Consider the following 26,275-nt stretch of genomic DNA (forward strand, 5'->3'; position numbering starts at 1 on the left):
CAGTTAACATTTCATTATTACTGAGTACTGACTGCAGAAAGTAGGTGGTAAAAAAGTAAACGAGATGCTTTTGTACATTTCCTAGCGATCATGATGACAGTGATTCATCAAATGACAGAGAGCAGCGTTATAACCAGACATATTTCTATATATCCCAACATGCAGTGGAGTCAAGCTCCTTAACCTAGCGCTGGTCCACAAACCGGGAAATTGCGCTCTGAAAATTGCTTTTTTTGGGGGGTGTATTTGCACCTCTTACTGATTTGCATAATTCTTTAAAACAGCCACAAAGACAGCGTGTGAAAATGAACACTGTTTTTGTTCTTAGTGAATTACCTTCTTCGTTTTCTTGGACTGTAAAATCAAAGTAATTTGTGCAGCTTCTTCTGATCTGGCAGATGGAATTACTTATTTAAGGTCTGTTTGGCAACAAAACAACAAAAATGAATTAATTTATTTTATTTCTTTTTGTCTTATTATTTTTTATTTCTTTTTTTGTATTTTTGATCTACTAGTAAATTTATATTTTTTCTACTTTGGTTTTTCTCTTCTAAAGAGACAGAATGTTAACGAGTGTTTGGGCAGTAAAACTGAAGAGGTTGTGTTCATTAGCCAGGGTACAGCATAGCTAATACCAGGGCTGGGCTAACCGGTTCTAGAGGCACCCTGACGGTGGCGGGTTAGCGTGGTGGCAGTGGTGTGGGTCAGCCCACCTGGGAGGGAGACAGCAGTCTCGTCGCTATTCAGCGCATGTCAGGCCTAATGACTCGCAGCTGACACCTTAACCCAGCCACACTGCAAAGTAGCGCATTAGAATAATTACTCCCTGTCATCCTCCATTTAATAGCCAGGCCCACCCCCATCAAATATACCCACACTCATCCACAGGACCTTCCTTTGCTAACACACATACACGGCTTCAAACATGTCACTGGCTGGACCATCAAAGCTAAGAGCGCACTCACTCACCCCACCCCCTTGTCATTTGCTCTTTGCCGATTCAATAGTATTTGCAAACCTCATTTAAAGAGGATGACTGGGAAACAGGCCGACACCACTGTCCAAGACAGTGTTTGGTTTTAGTGGCTCTTGCACACAGATAGAGACGTGCTGTCACAATACGTCCAGCCTGAGCGGGCAGCTCATTATCATGACATCTGCATAGCTGAATACAGACGCTCCTCCTCCTGATACTGTGGGACAGAGCTGTGCTACAGTCTCTTTCTCTCAGTGCATTTCACTTGTCGGTTTTAATATGATAAGATGTTGATATGTTTTGTTATGATGCCTTATCCATTTTTGCTGTATAGACAATAATGCAGTCCTTTATGAAATGATACATTATTTATTCTTTTGGCATATAGTTTTGAGCAGATATTTAAGGTGATTTACATCCTTGAGTCTATGTTTATTTTAAACTTTATCCCAACATCTGAACCTAAAGTGGATATACACAACCTTTCAACAGTCTGGGGTTGGTATGATTGTTTTTTAAATGTTTTTAAATAATGTCTCTTATTCTTACCAAGGCTGCATTTATTTGATCAAAAAATACAGGAAAAACTGTAATACTGTGAAAATTGTTACAATTTTAAATGTTTTCTATTTGAATATATTTTAAAATGCAATTTATTCTTGCAATGGCAAAGATTAATTTTTTAAAGCCATTACTCCAGTCTTACTCAGTTTCACATGATCGCTGCTTAATATATTTGGGGAACATGATACTTTTTTTGTATTCTTCAATGAATTGAAAGTTCAAAAGAACATTTATTTGAAGTAGAAATCATTTGTAACATTATTGATTGTAAGTTGAATAGAATTTTGTTTAGTATTATATTTTTGTTGAATAAAATAATTCATTTCTATGGAGAAAAAAAACCTTACTCACCCCAAACTTTTAAACAGTATAGTGTATGCCTGACACAGTGTTACAGTTAGGTATGACAGTGAAGGGTCCCTTTAAATATTTTCCATAATTTGAGTTCCTACGTTTACAGCATGTTAAAGTGTATTCATTGGCTTTAGAGTCTTGTGCAAGAGTTTAATAATTACAGGGATTATTTTAAGTTTTTTCCCCTTGGGCTGTTATTTCTTTGGTAAGTGAGTGTAATCAGAGATCTTGCAGTTTTTGTTTTCTTGCCAGTTTAGTTCAGGTACATATTTTGAAAATATATGTTTATTGGCAACACCAATAACAGCATTAACTGTAGTGAAATTGAAGAATCTCTTCAGATTTCCTGCAATAGAAATGCAGCTGTAAAGTTAATGGAAGCTGATGAGGAGATGAACAAAAGGTCTGCAGAGAAGTGGATGTGTAAGGTGTGACATGGTGACTGGTGTCTGGTCTCCATGGAAGGTTGCGGCAGACGCTAGAGGAAAGGTCACGGGTACGGGTGATCAAGAGGCTCTGACTGACTCAGTGGGATTATTTCTAGGTATTTTTTGTGATTATTGGCGTAAAGCATTGTTACACCTGTACACAACTGTCTTTAAATAAGTGCTTGCACTGTGGAAAAGAAAGTGAATGTTTTAGGTGTGTATATCTGAAGAATGATGTTCTATTAAAGTGTAAGTTTTATGCTTTAACGTGTGTGTGTGTGTGTGTGTGTGTGTGTGTGTGTGTGTGTGTGTGTGTGTGTGTGTGTGTGTGTGTGTGTTCTCCTCCTGACCAGTCTGTCTGACCAACTCAGGTCACATTAACCCAGTTCTCACAGTTGTGATCTAGGAAATAGAAAAAAACACGCACACGCACATACAGCTCAACTTAGTAATGCAGCGTGGCCTGAAGCTGCTTCATGCTGTTAGATTTCCACTGTTGCTGTGCAATGTTCAAGTTATTTACTGCTTACATTTCCATGTGGCTTGATAAGCATATTTCCCCAGTAGACATAACAAGATGGTTTATCACCAGGGTTACTATTGAATGTAGCAGGGTGTGCAGCCAGTGTGTATCTACACTCCCTTGCTTTATAGCACCACATAAATAAACCTTTTCTCTACTGTAATTAAAAGCTGGATTTTTTGCATTAAATAATGAGGTGATCTTGCTCGTAAAAGCATCATGAGTTCATAAGTCAAAATAAAAGAGAATATGTGCAGACTCAACTGTTCGGAAACATTTTTGAGTAAATGAGTATACAAACACTCTTTTTTGTATATGGGAATTTTTGTATATTATAATTTTTTAAATTTCATATCTTAACGCACTGGATGCAGAAATTTCCAGAAGATCATGTGAATTAAATTTGATGCACTTGTTTGTTTTAATCATTTACTTGCATACCAGTTTAGTTATGTTTTCTCAACGGAATAATATTTAAAGATATGTGATTATTAACGTATAAATAATGCTTGGTCTTTTTGATCATTTGCAAGATTTATACAAAAAATAAAAAATAAAGTAAGTTGCATTTAGAGTTAGCCTATTGTCACAGACCATGACACCTTGAGTAGTATTTTAAATAGCTGTATACTTTCCTTTACATTACAGTTTCTCTAACAGGTCACCCATTGACCTCTTTGTGAGCTGGGTGCCAGAAGCAATTCCACTAACATTAACTTCATCACTAGCTTTAATGTGTGCCACCCCACAGGATGGTAGGCACCCTGGCACGTGTGTGTAGTTGTATCCAAATGGCAGGAATCTCACACAGACGCAACACTGCTCCATCCTGACAGCTCCCTCCAATTACAGCCACTCCTGTCACATGCCTCCCATCTCTCTCTGGCCCAGATCACATGTGACCCCCTGCCCGCCGCCACGCTGGTGGAAGCGAAAAGGGAGACAGAGGAGTCCAAGGGGAAAGGGAGGTTCACACAAACATACACTCAGATACATTTTTGTCTTTTGCATTCCTCTTCTTAGCAGCTTCTCTGTGGAGTTTTTGCTAGGGCTGTTAATTAATATATACATATATATATATATATATATATATATATATATATATATATATATATTCAAGTCAATGCATTAACACGTTCATTAGTTTTCATAAAAAATATTTTAAAGGCTGCCAAAGTTAATGTGATCTAAAGATATTAATTAAATGTTTATAAAGAAATATTTTTATAAATAATGCAATTATTTTTACATTCATATTTGCCAAATTTGATTTGATATTACAATCTGATTCTGCTTTCTAAAGATTGAATTCAGATTAATTGATGTTATTTAATTGTATTGACAGCAGTAGCTTTATGGTTTTTACGACAGAAAAAAAACCCAGCTCTACTTATTGACAGAAAAAATGTGTATGTATGTATGTATATTGAGAAATACTTTGAACTTCAAACTAAGTATTATTTTAATTTGGAAACATATATAAAGCCTGATATTATAAAGACATTTTCTATCAGGGACTGTTTCTAAGAAAAAGTTTCTAAGTAAAAAATAACATTAAACATATTTAATCACAAGTGTTAACATGCTCATTTTGACGGCCCTAGTTTTTAGACTGTAGTTAGTGTGCTTTTTTTTGGACTGCGAGCCTGTATGCAGCTTATGGTTTTTGTGCAGCTGAATGTTTATCGTGTCTAGGGGCCTGACTGCAGGCCAGTTGAAACGGCAGAGACAGGCCAGAAATGAAAAAGTACAGATGAGCCCAACAGCTTTGTTTGGATGCTCATTTGCAGTGTCATGAGATTTCTCTGAGGAAGGGAAGAAGGGAAATAGTCACATACAAGCAGACGAGTGAGGAAGTGGAGATTTCTGTGGCTTGAGGGGTTTTGGTGATTAAATACAGGAACTACAAGCACATTACAGCTCTCATAATTTGCACCTTTCTCTCATGTAAAATCCAGGGGTAAAAAAACATGTTTGCAACGCCTTGCTACATACACTTCAAACACAGAAACTATTAGAGGAAAGAAAACTTTCACAGAGAGTAAGGCATATATATATAATATAAACAATAATACAGTATATATATAAACGCAATATCATCATTTTTTTAATCTTGTTTTATCACAATATCAAATATTTTTTTAATCTTTTTTAATTTCAATGAAATACCCAAGCAAAGCAATTCGAATGACAAGCAGTAAGCATTTGTATTCCAGTGGCTGTATTACTTAGAAACAAAGCATGAATGGTCTTTACATTACAGACTTTTCAGTGGCATTTTTTTAAGTTACAAGTTCATGAAAATTATTATGACCAGTGAAACATTTATTGATTTACAACATTCACAAACAACAATCCCTGCTCTTCACCTGGCAAGCTGGAGCGGATAGCCTACCTGCTGTCTGAAGTTTTGCTACACTGGAACATGTATTTAACTAAAAACAGTCTCCTCCCATCTGATCCGCTGGCATCTGGCCAAACAGATTTCTCCCCCTTATGATTATTTTATCACTTTAAATTCTTTATGATGAAACGCTGCAGTGGTAACCTTGCTAAAGCTGAGCAGGGCCTGGCTTTCACTGCTGCTATTTGGAATAGCTCTCCTCGGTGGCTCGTTCCTGCTCCCTCTGTTGGATTCTGCTTGTCCATTAGTGCCATCTGTGCCTGCCTGTGCCGTCTGTGAGCGCCTGTGCTCCGCCAAAATGACTGGCATTTTCTCTCAAACAACCAGGGGATGGTGCCCAGAGCTGTAAGCTGGCAATGATATGCACTTTTTTCTGACAAACCCAGGAAAGAAAGACAGGATGGGGAGCAGAAAACATCTGCACATGTAGTGCAGCTTTGCTTAAGCTACTTTCACAGGAAAAGACATTTCTGGTGACCATGCTGCTAAGCCGAGCTTTGTAAACTTGATCTCTTCCAAACACGCTGGTTCCCCAGAGCAAGTCATCTCCAGATATCAGATGATCAAGAACCTTTGCAATTAGTCTTCTTTTGTACCACATTGACACTGGATTCAAGTAGGTTTGAGAATTGGTTAGTCAAAAATTCAAATTTGATAAATAGTTTTTAAGTAACAGAAATTATACTTGAAAAAGAACAATTCAAATCTGTAAAATATGATTGTTCTATGTAGTGTTTTTTTGTATAGATCTTAATTAGAAAATCAAAGGTCTGTCTTTTTTGCTTAAAAATCATGCAGGTTTTTATGTAAATGATACCAGAATTAAATGAACAGTAATCATTAAGTGAAATCTGAATCATTAAATTTCCTATCTCTAGATTCAAGATACAATCCACCTGCTTGTATTGTACTGTATCTTAATTTTGTCTGCATGTGATTGAGGGTATTAATGTGAATATTTACATTCTATGTGTGTCTTGTAAGTGATAGTTAAAGGGTTTGTTCAGCCCAAAATAAAAATGGTCATCATTTGCTCACCCTTCCCTTACAAAAAGAAAATATGTTTAATTATATATACAGTATATATAAATGATCAATGTATTAAATTATTAAACGGTATCTTGGAAATTTGCAGAATTATATATTATATGTAATTTTATATTCAGTCATACACTTCCTAACATATTGATGTACATGTGATAAGATAGGGTACTGCATGTGTATATTACACATACATTTACTCATGCAGTATATACACACATATATAGACATATATAATATATCTGTTATATTTTATAATTATTTACATGTTTCACATTTTCATATATAGCTAGTTAACATCAGCATAAGCACACCTGCATGTACTAAAGTATTCAGCAAAGAGACTATCAGCATGCTGAAGAGTGCAGCCCATTACTTTTTAAATAAAGTAATATATAGTCTTAATAGTGTTAGGCCAGTTGTCAACATAACCACAGGCTTTACTCTTCAGCACAACAGTAACCCCAAAAACTCAGACATACCAGAAATTCCAAAATAATAGAACATTAAAGGGATAGTTCACCCAAAAATGAAAATTATGTCATTAATGACTCACCCTCATGTCGTTCCAAACCCGTAAGACCTCCGTTCATCTTCGGAACACAGTATAAGATATTTTAGATTTAGTCCGAGAGCTTTCTGTCCCTCCATTGAGAATGTATGTACGGTATACTGTCCACGTCCAGAAAGGTAATAAAAACATCTTCAAAGTAGTCCATGTGTCATCAGAGGGTCCGTTAGAATTTTTTGAAGAATCGAAAAATACATTTTGGTCCAAAAATATCAAAAACTACGACTTTATTCAGCATTGACTTCTTCTCCCGGGTCTGTTATGAGCGCGTTCACAACACTGCAGTTTAGTGATATCCGGTTCGCGAACGAATCACTCGATGTAACCGGATCTTCTTGAACCAGTTCACCAAATCCAACTGAATCGTTTGAAACGGTTCGCGTCAACAATAAGCATTAATCCACAAATGACTTAAGCTGTTAGCTTTTTTAACATGGCTGACACTCCCTCTGAGTTCAAATAAACCAATATCCCGGAGTAATTCATTTACTCAAACAGTACACTGACTGAACTGCTGTGAAGAGAGAAGTGAGATGAACACCGAGCCGAGCCAAGATAATGAACGAAACATTGACTCGTTCTCGAGTCAAGAACCGTTTTCTGTCGGACGCGTCCGGTTCGAGAACCGAGGAGCTGATGATACTGCGCATGCGTGATTCAGACTGACACACAGCGAGTCTGAACCGAGCTGGTTCTTTTGGTGATTGATTCTGAACTGATTCTGTGCTAATGTTATGAGCGCGGGTAAACCGAAGGCTTGAATCAAGGGCAATCATCGCCAATGAAGTCATTACGTCGAGCGCAAAGAAACTGGTGAACCGTTTTCGGCTAAACCGGTTTATTGAATCAAACTGTCCAAAAGAACCGGTTCGCGGAGAAGAACAGAACTTCCCATCACTACCGGTGATCCGGAAAACCGATTGCAACCGGTTTTCTTGACTCGAGAACGAGTCAATGTTTCGTTCGTTTATCTGGCTCGGCTCGGTGTTCATCTTCACTTCTCTCTTCACAGCAGTTCAGTCAGTGTACTGTTTGAGTAAATGAATTACTCCGGGATCTTGGTTTATTTAAAACTCAGAGGGAGTGTCAGCCATGTTAAAAAAGTTAACAGCTTAAGTAATTTGTGGATTAATGCTTATTGTAGATGCGAACCGTTTCAAACGATTCAGTTCGATTTGGTGAACTGGTTCAAGAAGATCCGGTTACATCAAGTGATTCGTTCGGGAACCGGATATCACTAAACTGCAGTGTTGTGAACGCGCTCATAACAGACCCGGGAGAGAAGTCAATGCTGAATAAAGTCGTAGTTTTTTATATTTTTGGACCAAAATGTATTTTTCGATGCTTCAAAAAATTCCAACGGGCCCTCTGATGTCACATGGACTACTTTTGAAGATGTTTTTATTACCTTTCTGGACGTGGACATTATACCGTACATACATTCTCATGGAGGAACAGAAAGCTCTCGGACTAAATCTAAAATATCTTATACTGTGTTCCGAAGATGAACGGAGGTCTCACGGGTTTGGAACGACATGAGGGTGAGTCATTAATGACATAATTTAGATTTTTTGGGTGAACTATCCCTTTAAAACACCTAACAGATCTCCCACTATATTAATATTGAGCAAAACGCATGAAATAATACTTAATTTTAAGATTTACTCTCCTTTAACCATCAGAAATAAAGCTGGGAACTAGAAACCTGCTGTAACTCTTACATACTGTGAATGATTGTATATGTGTGTGTGCTGTACTTACCATTACATTTGTATGGGAACATGTATGTGCAATATATGTGCATAGTGAAGGATAAAAAAACTTATAAATATTACATTTAATGCTATTTTTGTCTTAATTTCTAAATATTTTTATTTGTATGAATATATACCCATACATGGTCAATGCATGTATTGCAGTATATTGAAAAATATAAGCACTAGTTTTCCCATTTATAGAAATGTATTATATATTGCATTATTTTGCAGTATATTCCCATTTATATTTGTTTCGTAAGGCTTATGTTTTTCCAAACCTGTATGATTTTGTTTATTCTGTGAAACATAAAATATGATATTTTGAAGAATGCTGGTAACCTTATTATTTTGGTGACCTTTGATTTATATTGTTCAGAGAGAGAGAAAAAAAAAAAACTCTGAGACATCAAAATACCTTCTTTTGTGAATGACTTGATGGATGAATTTCATTTGTTTTAGGTGAACCATATTAAAAAGGTGATAGTCAAGTCATAAGTCCTTACTTGTTTTTACACTGCTGACGTAATGTGGTCTATGGGTCAATTGATTAGGTCCACAAAACTATATTAATTATTTACTGGGCTTAATTGTGAATAGATTAATTAGGTCAATTTATAAGGATTTGTAAGGGTTGATGTGTTTAATTTATAGGTTTAATTGTGAATAGATCAGCTATTATAAATGGAAAAAATCAATCAATTTCAACAGTTTGAAAACCACTCTTTTACCCTTTCTGAATGTTTCTTTCTGTTTTATTTATTTATTTTTTATTAATTTTGCAAGATTTTCTTTTCTTTTATTTGATTGGCAAAAAAGGCAAAAATCTACTAACATTTGTCTTTAAATAAATGTTATTGTGTAGAACTAATCTGCTCTGTAAAAATCTACATAACTAGATTCAGTCATGTGCAGGGGTCTAAATCTCATCTAACAGTGGGGGGGAGGGCAATAAACATAAAATTCCTCAAGAGCCATTTTTGAAGGGGACACAAATATTTTTTATGTCCGTGGGTTGAAGTGACCCAATAATGTGTATATTTAGCCCCTGGAACGCACTTTTTACCAGGGGACCCCCTGAAAGCGATTTTTGTTTTGGTGTAGTTTTTTTTGGGATTTTTTTGAGTATTTTTTATGAAAACCTGGCAAACCTTTCCCTTTAATAAAGTAACGTTATTATTGCTAGCATAGCAGACTCATCGAAAAAAAAAAAAACATTGGCATCCTATGTTTAAGTGAATAAAATAGCCTTGACAGCCTAACTTACTGGAGTTCCAATACTGTTGACTTTGTTCTCTATCACCGGACTCGTGTGTATGTGTAGGTCATGTAAAAGAGGAAAACATGCATTTGGACCAAAGCACAGTCAGGCAAGGGAGGGGAGACATGTTTCTAAACTTAAAACGCATTTTTACCCCGTTTGGATTGTTTTGCTACTTACGCAATTATTTAAAGAAAATATTATAATATATATATATATATAATATATATATATATATATATATATATATATATATATATATATATATATATATATATATATATGTATATATATATATATATATGGAAGGTACTGTGTTTGCTGAAATTAACTTGTAAAGACTGATCTGAGGCAGATATAAGCAAGTAGAGGTCAATGGCTTGTAGAGTCTGACCAATTTGTAAACATCATGACACCTAATGCCAGTGTTGTATTTTTTACCTGTGTCTCGAGATTAAAAGCTATCATTCTCCTGTCTCGTGGGTCAATCCGGTAGTCATCAGCTCTTGATTGCTGATCATATGCCACTTTATTTACCCAGAAGACTTTTACAGTTTTTAATTTACAGTGCCTGTGCACCTCCAAAAGACATTGTGGCTCATTGTGGCTGTGGACTTAAATTACAGGGATCACCACCATTCTGTCAGCTCTCACTTTCAAAGCAAGCTGAGGGTAGAGCATTATTAAGTCCTCCAGAGCCTGTGAGACTCATGCTGACAAGCCTTTTTCAAAATTTAATGCTCGTCAGAAGACCCGTTTTGATTCATCCGTGACAGCTACAGTTTCTCAACTATAAAATCGAGAGCTTCTTCACTGCTTCTGGTGGCTCAAACTGTCCTTTTCTTGAGGCTTTTAATGTATTCAGTGTTCCAGTGCCTATATCACTTTTTAATGACTGGAAAATTTATCCAAGTTGTCAGCAGGCGTTAGATTTTAGGTTCTCTTGGCTTGGTTCTGAATCTCCACCAGACCAGATGGCGGTGCTATGTGGGCCGTATGTGGACCATGGGTGTGGAGATAGTGGGGGCCAGCTCTAGAGTGCAGGATTGCTCACATTCTGGCATTTTCCCTAGGCCTGTTTGCAGCTGCACTTCCTGTCCCAGTTTGATCTTCTAAAATGTTCAATATGTGGAAAGGGTTTTGATGACAGACCTTATTTTGTGTAATGTCACAGTAGTTTTTATAAATAAGGCATAGATAAAAAAAAGGTTGCCATTAAAGAAACACACACACACACACACACACACACACACACACACACACACACACATATATAGTGCTTAAACATTTTTTGCACTTTTGCAAAAAATAAATGCTCTTATAATGTATACAGAAATTGTTTATACAATTAAAAATCCATAATTATGAAATAACGATCAAATTCAAAATTTATTTATATAACATTTATATACAATTCGAACATACAAACATATTATAAAAAAAAAAAAAATAAAACATACACACACACACACATATATATGAACAGTGTCGCCGTGTTCATTATATATATATATATATATATATATATATAGTGCAAAATAGTGCAAAAATATAAAATTTCATACAAAATTTAAAATATAAACTTATTAAAATTGTAAATGTTTATGTATTATAATATTGAACTTTTACTTTGTAAGGAAATAAGCCATATGGGCAAATAATGTAAAGAACATACAGTAATACTGTACATAGTATTATACATTACATCTATTGGGGGAAATAAAATGCTCTGCCTTGCATGGGATGAGATGGTCCTGAGAAGGACATGGGCTACATTCCAAGTTTTACCGTTCCTAATTCCTGGCTCTCACTCCTTTAAAGAACAGAAAGTGCAAGACGGCTCCTCTGGGAGTTCTAGGGTTGGGGGAATCAAGCTGTTTCAGAGAGTGGCTAGCAGAAGATGAGATGCAAAAACACATGCAGAGTCCTTCTTTGGACAGGTGCCCAAGCACACGGCTAATCAGAGCAGCAGACATCTTTCTGTGAAGTCTGGTGGCCATCAGAATGGTGCGGCTCGGAGAGTGCCCCAAAGAGCAGAGATGGAGGGGTAATGTTAGCCCCCCAAAAGACTGTCTCTGTTTGACTGATCTGTATAGGTGTAGCATATGTGTGGGGTCACGGAGGTGAAGCTCTTGATGAACTGAGCCTTGTGTGATCTCTTAAAGATGGCATGAAACCATGAGAAATCTCTGATCAGTCCAATCAAGTGTCCTTCCAGTCTTTAATAAACTCTGTGTGGTGTAATTATTCCTGCTTTTATGTATTCAGCAACTTTCAACTGATGTTGTTTGATATTTGTGCCTTCATGGGTTCATAATTGAGCTGTTATTCGTGCTGCATATTGACCAATTTAGTGCAAAGAAGAAAACACCCTAAAACTTACAGTCAGGCTTGTTTTATAAACATGAACCCAATTTTATTTATACGATATAAAAATGTAACATTTTGGTTCCATCGCCTCTTGACAACTGCATTTTGCAATCTCAAGTGGGAAGAACAAGTAAAAATGTCTCTTCAGTGTACTCTCTCTGTATCCACATCACCCTATCCAATGTCATCCCCTTGACATTTAGCCCATGGTCTTTCTATTCTCATGGCACAGGTGGGCTCTGTCTTTCTCAGTGTGACATTGCATAGATATAGTGTCCAATGCCAAGTGTTCTTGCCCAGGAGCGATAGAGTTAAAATAGGTCTGACCGTGGGTTTGGGTATGACCGTATTGCTCTGCACCTGGTTGACTCCTACAGCAAAGCCCATCGCAGCCTTTGTGGCGAAGGCGGACAGCTTTTCAGAGTTTCTGCTTCAAAGCCTGCAAAATCCAGTAAACTTAGCCACACACTCGACAGTGGCCAAAACAGCATCTGATGTGCCTTATTTGTTGACGGAGTGAGATCTATCACAGAGGGTGCGCCTTGCTTGGCTTATAATGCAGGGACAACGTAAAGCCCCGTATTCGTGGATAGTCTATGAAGATGCTGGGTTTCTTCCAATATCCAATGCCAATTGTGTCTTGAAACTAGGGCAGGCGACTGTGATGTTAGTTTTTCATTGTTGGTTGTTACACACTATTTATCAATCATACATGTCAATCATACAAAAATATTAGCTCTCAGAGTTAAAAATGCTTGGGTTCAGTAGAACATTAATAAATCCTGCACATAATTATGTGTGTGTGTCTTTGTGTGTGTGTGTGTGTGTGTGTGTGTGTGTGATTATTTAATGATTATTTTATTTATGAAAATCGTCTTTTATGTTGGTGTTTTTGTTAGTCTTGTTTGCTGTGTTTTTGTGTGTTTGTGAGGGTGTTTGGTGGTTATGAGATAGTGGGGAGCTACCTCTTTTTTCAGGATTATTTTAAAATGATTTTGAATCACTGAACAGAAAAACTCAAAACATATACTTTTGGAAATTAAGAAGAAGAAGAATACACTTGTTATTTCTGTGGGAAATTTAATCAGTAATATTATTAAAATTATTTTTATATTTTCATTTCCAATGATATTTACCACCATGTTATGATATGTTGTTATTTATATAAATTAATATTATATACACATCCATTTGAATTTTTTTATTATTATGTATTATAATATTTTAAAGGGAATTAAATATTTGTGGACAAGTAACATAAGAGCCATTTTGAGAAAAAGCCATGATGATTGATGTCTGGACTATTGATGTCATACAGGACTATTATACTTTTTTTGCAGGATAATAAAGGCTCTACCTTTAAATATGTATTTTTATTGTTAGATATTTATTTTTAAGGGAAATTTTTGTCACCCTTTTGTGTTTAAAAAGGTACAAAATGCATGTGTTAATAATAATAATAATAATAATAATTTTGGTAACACTTTATTTTAAGGTGTCCTTAATCAACACGTTACAAGTACTTACTATTATAATAACAATTAATGATGCATAATTACATGCAAGTATGCCAAACCCTAATCCTAACCCTAACCATACAGTAAGTGTACGTAGTTAATTAATATTACTCAGTACTTAAATGTATAATTACACTGTAACAATGAAACCTTTAAATAAAGTGTAACCATAATTTTTATTGTTGTTGTTGTTGTTTCCAATGATTTAATGAATGTAATAATAATGATAATACTAAAATAGGAATTACTAAGAATGGATGAAGGAACCAATCACTTAATTAATCAAATCTTCCCCTGTCCTTTTCTTTTTCTTCTAGGGACGCTGTATAAATTTCAATCGGGTGCAGCATCAACAGACGACAGCATCCCGTCTCTGAAATACTTTGACTTCCAAGTAAATCAGATGGAACAACAGAAAAAATAGTGTAATTTCCCTGAGATGACCATAGCTTATCATTGGCCACTTTAGAGTATCTTGTTTCAGCTCTTATAATATTGGCTTTCCAAAACTTATAATTCTGATATCTCTCAAGCTACTGAATGGCAAGCGGATGACTAAATAGATTAACAAAAAAGAAATAAATACAATTCTGATTTTGCAGCTGATCTGGTTAGCTTTAATGCATAGCAAAGGCTTTTTTCGTGTTCTGACCATATTGTGCCTTCTGCGAGGGAAAAAAACAAACTAATCTTATGGACACAGACGGAGGCTATTTACAAAAAAAAAAAAAATCAGAAAGAGATGAGGCTCTTTGCCGTTGGCTGAGAAAATAGAACTAATCCCAGTAGGCTCATGTAGTGCAGAAGTACTTTGCCTCTTGGCAATGTCTATTCACAAAAATCTCTCCAAGCCCACTATCATCGGATGCCTAGCGGGGCTTCTTTGACTGGAGATCTTGTCATTTTAACACTAAGAAGTGCACAAGCATGACAAATTGTAGACAGAATGCCCTAAGGTATTAGATGCAGTAAGACTTTGCCCTTTAGTTTGCAAAGACACCTTTCTGTCAATGCGAGAGCAGCGCAGAGAAATTAATAGAGCGTTATTGTACTGCGAGACACCCTGTGTCCAAAGCTCTCCGGCAAGGTTTTGAGGGATAGATTTACCTCTGGTGACTGGTGCTTTCTCCCCATTTATTTGGCTGTCTGTTCTGTGCTCACTAATGCATAGACCTTCACAATTCGGACACATACCCCTCAGTTAAAGGTTTTAATACATCGGTACAACTGTCCAACCACTGGATGTCCAAAACTTTTGCGCACAAGTTTTCTTGGCATAGGAATATCAAACTTTGATTGATCTTAATTCAACTTTAGATATTTATCTTTGATATATAAGTTTGACCAATCTAGACATTTTCTGTAGAAATTAAGAAGCTCCTCAGCTGTGCTAATGTGACGCCCTCATCAGATATACTAAGAAGATAGATCAAACCGAAAGGGGCAATTAGACGGATGAGTATTGTTCATTTCCAGAAATTATCCACATTGCACTCCCCCCTTCACTTGGGCACAGAAAAGCGAGCAATATATTTATTTTAGATTTCTTTAACGCACTGTCACGACGACGATCGCGAATGATGTCAGTGTCAGTGGAAACACTGTGGGGGAGGAAGGGGGCGGCAGCTGAAGAAAAAGGCTCGAACGATCCAGTCACTTTCGATACGCTACTTCAGATGCAAAATGGATATTTGAGTCAAAATCTGACAAAGTGTGCCGGTTTGACGGGAAGTGGTATAGACCATGACCAGTGGCTGGGTCAGTGGGATGTCTCAGTGCAAGCAGGGAAGCTTATCAGATGAAACTAAAAATAAGTTCATCAACCATCAAGTTTGAGGGGGAACAGAATGGGGCGCAGTAGCTCACATTCGGTAGGCATGTAAGTGTGCAAGATGGCAGGACCGTTGGGGGAAAAAAGCCCTTGCTTAATTATTTTTTTGTTTCTATCATAATTGTAGGGACTTTAATTATTATACCCCCCCCCCCAAAAAAAAATAAAATAAATAAATAAATAAAAAACAGAATAAATACATGGGAATGTTGAAACATTTGAAATCGTTCCCAGAGTGGCACTTGCAAGTTAAGCGAATGCACTTCTTGGATAGCTAGGTGAGTGTAATTTTCAGCCATGTTTTTATGTAGATTTTTTTTTTTTTTTTTTTTTTACAGGATATCAATTAAGTGTTAGTAAAAATGTATTTAGGTTTTTACATGTTAGTTGCAATATGGCTTAATATCTTTACTATAAATATATTATATCTTTACTATAATGTATCTATAAATATATTTATCCACTTCAACATCACCAGAGCACATCTGCTTTGCTTTCTCTTTATTATTGTTTTTGCTTGTTTTATTTACCTTTCATGTTGCATTTTACATTGTTATATTTATATTTTCACTTCATTTGTGGTTCTTGTGTGTTTTTATATATTTTATATGGTTTATTAATGTGTGTGGAGAGAAACTGATTGTAAACTTTTCATATTTGTGTATCAAATTTGGGTTTATTCTGTGTAATACTGAATTAAGCGCACCAGCTATCAAAATAAATATTACCATAATAATTTTTGTTAAAAAATAGGAATTATTTAAAAAAAAAATGCTGTTTTTTTTTTAATTTAGAATTGAAATGAAAGTTTTGTTTTGTTGTAGTTGGTTGGATAGTTTATTTTAATTTAATTTTTTAAGCAACTGATGGACTATTTGTTTGATGACAGCTGTGCACTATTTGTTGTACATAAAAAAGGAAAGAAATTAATGTATTTGTAATGATTATTTGTTAATTTAATTAAATCCCATTTAGCTTTTGACACAATGATTTTTTAATATTAGTATACTTGCAGCCCTTGTGATTATAGTGCCTCACGTCCCACTGCAGTCCGGCCAATGACTGTAATTTCAGTAGGTTTTTTTCTTTTTTTCTTTTTTTTCAAGTATACATTATACAGTTATTATTATAATCGTGTATTTAGGAAGTTTTTTTTTTTTTTTTTTTTTTTTTATAGTTTAATTTATATATATATATATATATATATATATATATATATATATATATTCTCTCTGAAAACAACGGGTCTTCAGATATAAATTTCACTAGTGCAGTGGTTAAAAACTACTATTAAAACAGTAATAGTGCACAGAAGCAATTAAAAAAAGCACATAAATGAATAATGAAAAGAAATGGCCAGTCACTTTGCCCTCACAGTAGGCAGTGTTCTCTTCACTACGCACTGGCACTGGCAGTGACCGCTGCATTTTACACTGATTTTACAAAATTGACATTTGACTTGTTGATTTGTTTCTCATCCACGAGATAGTGAAATAGTTTGATCTGTTAAGAAAAGCTAGACACACTCACACCTCCTTAAACAATTAGACTATGTTCACTGTGTTAGTCATAGTGTGTTAGTTTTTTTTCTGCAGTTGTTGTCTTATGCTAAAGTAATGACACCATACACATCGACGCATTTAGTACATCACAGCGTGATCTCACATGACAGATTTCAGAAGAATCTGATTCAGTCTCATCTTGACATTTTCCTTTATTCAGCCATTATTGAAGTTTCAGAGAGTTTTGTATCTTTTGTATTTGCATTTTGCATCTATTTGTATAAAATAAACGGCACGTTTTTTAAATGAAGCTGTGGCCTTTCTAAACACCTGTCAGTATCACTGAACTTTAATGATACATCAGGCATCACACTTAAGCAGATTACTCAATGTACATGATTCTGCATAGCTTACACTCAGTAATAGTGAGTAATTAATAGCCAAATTTTCATATGATAAACTGCTTTAAACCAAAACATCTGCTTATCTGTCTCATCTGACTATTAGCAGAACTGGAAATTTGTTTTGAAGTTTTAACTACACATCTCTTTTCTGTTTTAGGGACTCGTGCTAACCTGATCAATTAATGTAGATCATTTGGAGATGCATACCCTCACCATTAGTCAGTTTATAATGTAACAAATTATATTGTAAATAATTTGGGGTTCTTACTTATCTACATGTTCTCATTTAGGTCTATCTTCCAATTTTAGGCTGCTACAAACGTAACTCATTTATCTCCTTCCATCCAGCTAACCCTGCTCTCCAGCTGTGCCTCGTACCCCAGCAATGCGTGACCAAAAGCTTCATATAGTTAAGTGCTGCTTATAATTTCCCCTTGAAATGAGGCGTAAGAGACATTTCACACACCTGGTTATGACCATAAAACCACTTCTTTTAAAGTCAAACTTGTGTCTTTAACATAACATTAGGTCTCCAAAGGAGATTTTCCACTTAAGCTACAAAAACTTTGAGTTGAGTGGCATGGCTCATTATCACAGGTTTGCACTGTTTGATAGAAGTGTTATGGGGTGTGAATGCTGAATTATTATAACTTTTTTAATTCATCTTCCAAGTTTTATGAAGTGGAACTTCAAACTTCTATCAAAAACTTGTTGAAATTAGATGAGTTGATTTTTTATTATTTAATCTACCCCCAACCCCCTTTTTGTTCCAAAAAGTGTCATTAACTGGCTATTGATTGTTTTTGCCAATAAGAATTTTTCTAATTAATATTATTGTATTATATTCTTACATTTTCCTGAAAACTTGGTTTGTGTTGTCAAATAGAGAAATATAAAGTTTATATTGTTCTAAATGAGCAGGAGGTGCTTTCTGAACAAAATCCGACAGGATTTCCTCACCTAATGATAAAACATGAATCCTCACTTCCTCAATGTTTTCATGAAAAAGCCAGATTAATGCAGCTGTTCTTTAAACCTGGTTTGGGTTTACAGGTTATCCCAGTTTTCACAGTTGTCTAAGAATCGTGGGTTATGGTGATTAAACACTGCAGAAATACTAACCTTTCAAAGAGGGGCCCCACTGGAATCAAGAGTTACTTTTAAGACCATCTTGTTGACACTTGATTTTATGCAAAGCATTTCAAAGTGAATAAAACCTAATCCTGCTCATACTGTAAAGAGTTTAATTGCAATGTGCAACATGTGGAAGGTGCAGGTGGTGGATTACTGTGTTATGGTATTTTACATAATGTTTTTTAGCACTTAGAACTATTACATGCTGTTTCAGTGACCGCACTTGCCGACACTGATGCCAGCACACTTACCTCAGTGCTGGAAAGGTTAGAGGGTGGGAGAATCACTCTGTCTGTTAATGCTAAAAACCAACATACGAGTGTCAGTTAACTTTTGACTCCAGCATGAGAGTGAAAATATCACTCTCCACACACCATGCTATAAAAAATGACTGACACATCTCTCAGCCAATCCAATAAGGTTGCCACAAATGAGTACGTGGCTTGCAGCAGCTAATAATAGTCACCTTGCCACTGGTCAGAAAAGTTCAGTTAATGGACATGGAAAGAAACGATGACCGGCATTGATTTTTCTGCTGGTTTCAGAGCCTTTGTGTCATCTGATGTGTCATCCCAGAACAGCTTTTTAGAATTTTACAGCAGATGTTTGAGCAATTTACACTTATATTTGTCGGGTTGCAACAGAAAAAAATGCTACAGTGGGAAAATTTCCCTTTATTTTCTCATTTGCAGAATATTACTGAATATTAGCAGTGTGCGAGTGATCAAAAGGTGATTTGCTCTCAAATCAGCTATAAAGCAGTCAGTGACACATGTTCCAGTTGTCATTTATGAGGGCTGTTGGAGGAACACAGACTATTCCAGTTGGGTCCAGCCCAGCCAACACCGCCCATAATCCAGCCTGCTCACTGCAGAGATGCACTGAGAGGAGGCGTTTTACTACCTCAGATGCTCCAAGTTCTCTAAGCACAAACACAGGCCGCCCACGCGTCCAGCAGCACCTCTCCCAGCCGCTGGCATCATTTAACATTACAAGGTTTTCCCTGTGTTTTTTTGACGGATGATGGGGCCTCATTGCTATGCAAGTGCCAGATGAATCATAAACCTATACCATATGCCATCGCAATTTGCTGATGGGACCAAGCTGTTTTGGTGGATATAAAATCCAGGGATTATAAATGCCTGATCCTCAGTGAATGGTAGAGGCACAAGGTGAAGTGAACACAAGCCATCTTATCTAATGAATTGGGTCAGTGAGCAGCAGAAAAATGCAAAGATCCCCCAGTATCAGCCTGCTACCTTTACTTTGGTTAATCCTCAAAATAACAGAAATGTTCTGGGCAATGGCATTGTTGAAAAAAATGATAGCAAATGGTTCAGTGACAACATGTTTATCACCTTCAGTCAATGTCAAAGCTTTATGATGAAAAAACAAAATAAATGGACAATCTGAATTATTTTATTTACTGATTATTCGGTATGGAGACATACATTAGGTGCACTATCATCAACAGCAATTCAAAATATTTCAATAATGTCCACTATCTGCATGTTGGCCTCCAGATAAATTCTCTTTCCACTTTTATATGCTTTGTATTTTATAAAATATAATGATCTTAATAAAGTATTAATAATCTATTTCTTTCATGTTTATATACAATAAAGGGGTTAGTAAGACATTTGAAAGAAATACTTATTCAGCAGGGATGTTGGTTTGTTTACTGTATTCTTGATCAAAAAAAAAAAAATGCAGCATTGGGGAATATAAGGGACTTGACTTAAAAATCTTACTGACCCCCAGACTTTTGCTACTTTTATAGTATTTTTTTATTATTATTTTTTTATACTTGGCAGCCTCTTATTACAAGTAAACCTCAGCTATTGTATTGTATTGTATTTTTTTATCTTTTTTTTTTTTTTTTAAGTGCCTTTACCAGCATCTTAGTCACAAGTGTAAATAAAGAAACCCTAAATCATTGTTAAAACCCAATGATGATTTATTTACCCTACAAAATTGTTTCACTTATTATGACATCAATTGCTGGTGAAATGAAAATCTGCTAATCCCCCGGCTAACGTCACCTTTGCTATAATCCTTAACAGCCAACAGCTGCAATGTGTTATGTGATTATGATGTTCACAAAAACAACCTTTGAAGCAGCCGCACCAGCAAACTGTTTGTTTGTTTGTGTGTGTGTGTGTGTGTGTGTGTGTGTGTGTGTGTGTGTGTGTGTGGTGTGTGTGTGTGTGTGTGGATTAGTCATACCCCAGGTGGTCAGCATTGACGGTCTCATTCAGCTTCCTCTTTTCAGTTTGAATCTGTTATATAAATGATCTTGCACTGTATACCATTGATGTACTGTAGATAATAACTAAAGCCAGCGTAACATGTTTGTGTTCGAGCTCAAAGAACTTGTTGACTTCACCTATCTGGTTTCCTGAACTACTTCAACTCCTTTGCACTGAAAAGCTGCACTGACGTCTATAACTCATGTCCTGAGAGGCAGAAGGCTGACCACCACCCTCTCATTTTTACTTGAGCAGGTCTGAAGCAGACTTTATGTCTTACCTTTTACGAGCCGCAGATCCATTAAAGGCCAAACTGCTGTAATTTAATCATTTTCATTGTGGAAAATGTTCACGATCAATGTGATAGATTTCTTCATCAATCAATATTACATACGTAGGTTCACAGGACTCCAGCCCTGAATTGAAGTGATCAGGCCATGAATTTCAGTTTTATGAACCACATCGCTTCTAAAAGTTCATTAGTAAAGCCAGCTATGCACTGATCTACTACGGCTGCATCAGGAAAAATTAAATTAAAAACTGGACAGACAGCTTTTAGCAATCTCTATTTGTCACTGTATCATTTTAAACCACTACATTTATTCTTTCTAAAATTTGTTTGTAAGGTGTCAGCTTTTTTCAAAATAAAGCACACCTGTCATTTTCAAATGTCACCTTCATTTAATGTAATAACACACTAAATAAATCCTTTTGTTGATTTTGCATTTAAATCCCATTTTTTTAATTAAAAAAATCAAACGTCTAGTCAAAATAATCTGTTATTTTTAAATCTAGTCTAAATCTATCCATATTATCTTGAATAATTCAATATTAATCAAAAGCTGTAAACACCTAGAAATCATAATTAAATCACAATTGTACTTCCCTTGAACCCGGTTATGAAGATAAATAAATAAATGCTGTTCCTACAGGGCAGAGAGGATGTCGTGTTTTTCGTGGTTTTTTAATTCAGATAAACGGTGACTGAAGGTTGGGGGTAGAGAATACTGACGCTCGCTCTCACCTCCTACCCCAGGGCACACCAGGTGAGAGATGGAGAGAAAGAAAGGGTGAAAAGAGAGAAAGAGAGACACCACAGCTGTGGAGTTCTTTACAGGCAGGCGAGAGGGCCCTGCAGGCATATCTCATTATTTGAAGGTCATCCTTTTTCATACGACAAAAACCCAGTGACATGTTAAAGTCTGTCCCAACCAATCTGCTGGACCCCATTTGATGGTCAAAAGGAGTAAACAACGAAACTTGAAAAATAATTGCAGTGGGTATAGAAAAGAAATCACCTCCCTTTTAAAATAAATCCACATCTTGTTGCTTTTGCAGCCTGAAATAAAGACGGACATAGTTTTTGTTTCATCCAGCTGAATTTACTCAGTGCAACTTATAACCACATCCAGTGAAAGACTATAACACCCCATGTAAATAAATAAACAGAATCACAGAGTTGGAAAAAGGATCACCACCTTGTGACAGTATTTGTTGTTGAACCACCTTTTGCTTTTAAAATTGGGATTTGTCTCCACTCTTTTTTGCAGAACTGCTCAAGTTCATTTCAATTTAATGGTGAGCGTTTGTGGACTGTAGTCTTCAAGATATTCAACAGATTTTCAAAGGGGTTAATTCTGGGCTCTGAGACTAGGCCATGCAGGACATTCACCTTTTTCTCCTTCAACCACTGTGAGATCAGTTTTGCATCCAGTTTGGAGTGAAGTCCTGATCCAGGAGGGTCTGTTTTGTACCAAATACCTTCCAGTTCTTAATAATAGACTTCATTGTGCTTCTAGGCATTAATAAAAACCTTGTATCCATCTCCTGACTTTGTGCCTGTCCACAACTTTATCCCGAAGAATCTTTTGACAGTGACTTGCCACTCATAGTTGATTGTTTGCTTCAGTTGCACTAGAAATGACTGAAATGAACCAGGCAAGCTATTTTCATGCTGAGCTGATCAAAATGAGCACAGCTGATCACGTTTGAAAGTCAAATGGCTTTGTGTGCCATTGAGAAGGTGATTAGCTACACCTGACTGAGTTTACAAATCATTTTAGGATGGGGGTGATACTTTTTCCAACTCGGTAAGGGTTTTTTTTTTTTTTTTTTTTTTTTTTTCTCTGACATTTTGGTGTTATATCTTTTACTTGAATGATGGAATACATATTTAAAAACAGCTGGATAAAAAACAACAAACTGTGTCCATCTTCATTTCAGACTGTAAAGCAACAAAATGAGCAGGTGATTCTTTTCTATACCCACTGTTTATGATGACATTATTCTTGTGTTGATCATTTACTGTATATATTTATTCAATGAGTTCAAAAAAACATAAAAATAATGTTTATGGAAAGGAATGGAATGTAAATAGAACCTAACACAATAAACAAACAAACCACAAAATATTTTTAACAAAAGAAAACTTTAATTTAGCCAGTTCATTGTCATATTGTGTATTGTGTTTTATATTTGCTATACTTGATATGCCATATTCATTGACATTATTTTTTTCACACTTGGTTAAAATTACAGCTGTTCATACATTCACTCTAAAACAATAAATGATGGTAACATGCACCGTCTGTACATCATAAAACCCAAAGAAACTTAAGTAGAGGACAGTGGTATCTTTATTCTTCAATGACTGTTTCCTCAGGGTCTAGGCATGTAACCCAATTAGCCTTATCAAATTGATGCACTTTGAAAATTAATTGTCTAAAACCAAAGGCTGGTTTATAATTACCTGTCTACATGCTGCATTTAGGACAAGAGATCTATTGACTGATTGTGACTGATTGATTGTGACTAAAGCACTATGGTGAACCCAACAGCCCCACTGGTTCACTACTGCCACCTGTGAAGTCAAAATGTCAGCATACGGGACCAGTCACTGAGCTAATTTACATCTGTGCCTTTACCAGGTGTGTATATACTGCATATGATTTCCATATGATGAGACACTGCAGCAATAAATATTAGAAACACCTCAGATTATGCAATTCACTTCAAGTTCAAGTATTTTACATGAACCACTTTTACAGGTTCCAGAATGGCAAGATTTTCTCTCATAACATAGACTGCCCAATACAGTGTTTACTGCCAACGATTGTTTTATTGGCAACCACTAAGTGATGCATAATTTGGAGTCATAATTTTAAATATGCTATTTTCTGCCTCATCATGTATATTTATCCCTGTGTCTTTCAGGCCATAAAATGCATCCACCAGATCTGCGTTGGACACGACTCACTGCAGGCCCAGCGTGGATCTCTGCAAACAGATGCTCAGATTTAGCAATGAAACAAATGTAGGCCTTACATATTCTTTTGCCTTACATATCCAAAAGAAGATATGTATTCGAACTCATAAAATGAATAATAAAAATGCAGAATAAAGGCAGGTATTTATTAGAATTTCAAGTGGCTTTTCTTACATCTCCTATATATATATATATATATATATTAGGGCTGTCAAATGATTAATCACGATTAATCACATCCAAAATAAAAGTTTTGTTTACATAATATATGTATGTTGTACAGGGTATATTTATTATGTATATATAAATACACACACATAAATTATATATTTAGAAAATATTTACATATATTTACATTTATATATTTATATTCTTATATTTTATATTATATATATAATATATATTAATATATAAACATAACATATTCTTCTTAAATATATACATGCATGTGTGTGTATTTACTGTATATATACATAATAAATATACACAGTATACACACATATATTATGTAAACAAAACTTGTATTTTGGATGTGATTAATCGTGATTAATCATTTGACAGCCCTAATATATATATATGTGTGTGTGTGTGTGTGTGTGTGTGTGTGTGTGTGTGTGTGTGTGTGTGTGTGTGTGTGTGTGTGTGTGTGTGTGTGTGTGTGTGTGTGTGTGCGTGCGTGTGTGTACAAAATTTTAAATATATTATAGAAACAAACTAGTACATAAATAATTAGTAAGCGGTCAAACATCAGCTGATGTTTCAAAAATCCAGCAGGCTTTATTTTTATTGTTCAAATATGCACATCTTTTTCTCTGATATCTAATAATTTGATCTATGTGGTTTGCTGTAATGCCCTTAATATATCTGCACCAAGTCTTTTTTGATTTTTTATTTAGCCCAAAAATTATATAGGCAATGAAGAAATATTGTAGGACAGGATTATGTTTTTAGATTTTCATGAATTGTCTTCATGTATTTAACAAATGCTACTAAATATTATTATTATGCTGAAACTGAATCTGCAAATCTGTGTCCTGTAAGAAAAATGTTGAGAATAAACCTGTAAAAAAAAAAATACTTTTTGGCTGAAAATTGATTGCATTAATTATTTCTGCTTTCAGACTAAAAAAAAAATCTGTTAAAGGACAAGGTTTTTGTTTTGTTTTTTGTTTTTCATTGTGGGGCAGCATAACTGACATCTGAATTAATAAATCACTAATATAGTAATAAAAAAAAAAAAAAAAAAAATTATACTGCAGACTGCTTCTCTTCATATTATTAGATATATAGGATATACTGGCAATTAGTTTAGGTTTTAAAACTGCATTCATTCCAAGAAAATAATTTTCTTTTGACACTGTTGATATGACACTGAGTGTTGGTAGTGAGGAGAGAAAGAATAAATGAGTGCTTGATGTTGGCCGGACAGGAAACTAGCAGTGACCAGAAATGTTTTCTCCTTGAGAATGGCCATATGGGGCATGCAGCGGGGAAGACATTCCCACACCAGACAAATTGTTCTCGACCGAAACACAACGACCGTCTGGCTTTACAAAAAATGGGAGAGAAGCAATAATTTATACACGGTGAAACCCACAGAGTCCATTTGTATGAGCTGCTTGAAGCCATCTTTAATAGAAATTCATTGTGTTAGTCAAGAAAAGGCATCATTAATATTGATATTCCATGATTTTTACTTTGGACATTTTTACTTTTAAAGACTGATGAAATGAATATAAATTATTTTATCAGTTGGCTGTGTTTTGGGTGGTCATATAGAAAATAACATGACTTGCAACAGGTCTAGTATTATTTGTAATATATTGTCAAGATTTCCCATTAAAAAAAGTGTTGCCGTCTCTTTTTCAGTCAGTTTAGCCCCGGTTTATAATATCATACACATCTGTAAAAATACAAAGCAATATTTACTCTGAAAACAAACATCCTGTGTTTTCTTCATCACAAACATCTGAATGTTAAACACAACAGCTCCTAATGCCTGGCAACAGCCAAAGCACAGTGTGTGTTTGATGTGGTTGTGTGTCCCGTGCCATCTTAGCAGATGTCTTTGTCAAAGCGTCACTGTGGTGACTCTACAGGCTGGAGATAGCTACTCTCTTTCCTCCT

At 35.5% G+C, this 26,275-nt stretch overlaps 1 protein-coding gene across 1 annotated transcript in view; it reads left to right on the forward strand.

Annotated features, from left to right (window-relative positions):
- Positions 1-14,478, forward strand: part of LOC109077366 (anthrax toxin receptor 2-like) — a 54,418-nt gene extending 39,940 nt beyond the window's left edge. The window contains exon 17 of the mRNA XM_042756552.1: positions 14,081-14,478. Within this exon, the coding sequence (XP_042612486.1) occupies positions 14,081-14,140 (60 nt within the window). The 3' untranslated portion in view covers positions 14,141-14,478. The remainder of the gene's footprint in view (positions 1-14,080) is intronic.
- Positions 14,479-26,275: the final 11,797 nt, after the last annotated feature.

This window comes from Cyprinus carpio, chromosome A5, assembly GCF_018340385.1.
Source record: "Cyprinus carpio isolate SPL01 chromosome A5, ASM1834038v1, whole genome shotgun sequence".
In the NCBI taxonomy this organism is placed as follows: Eukaryota; Metazoa; Chordata; class Actinopteri; order Cypriniformes; family Cyprinidae; genus Cyprinus; species Cyprinus carpio.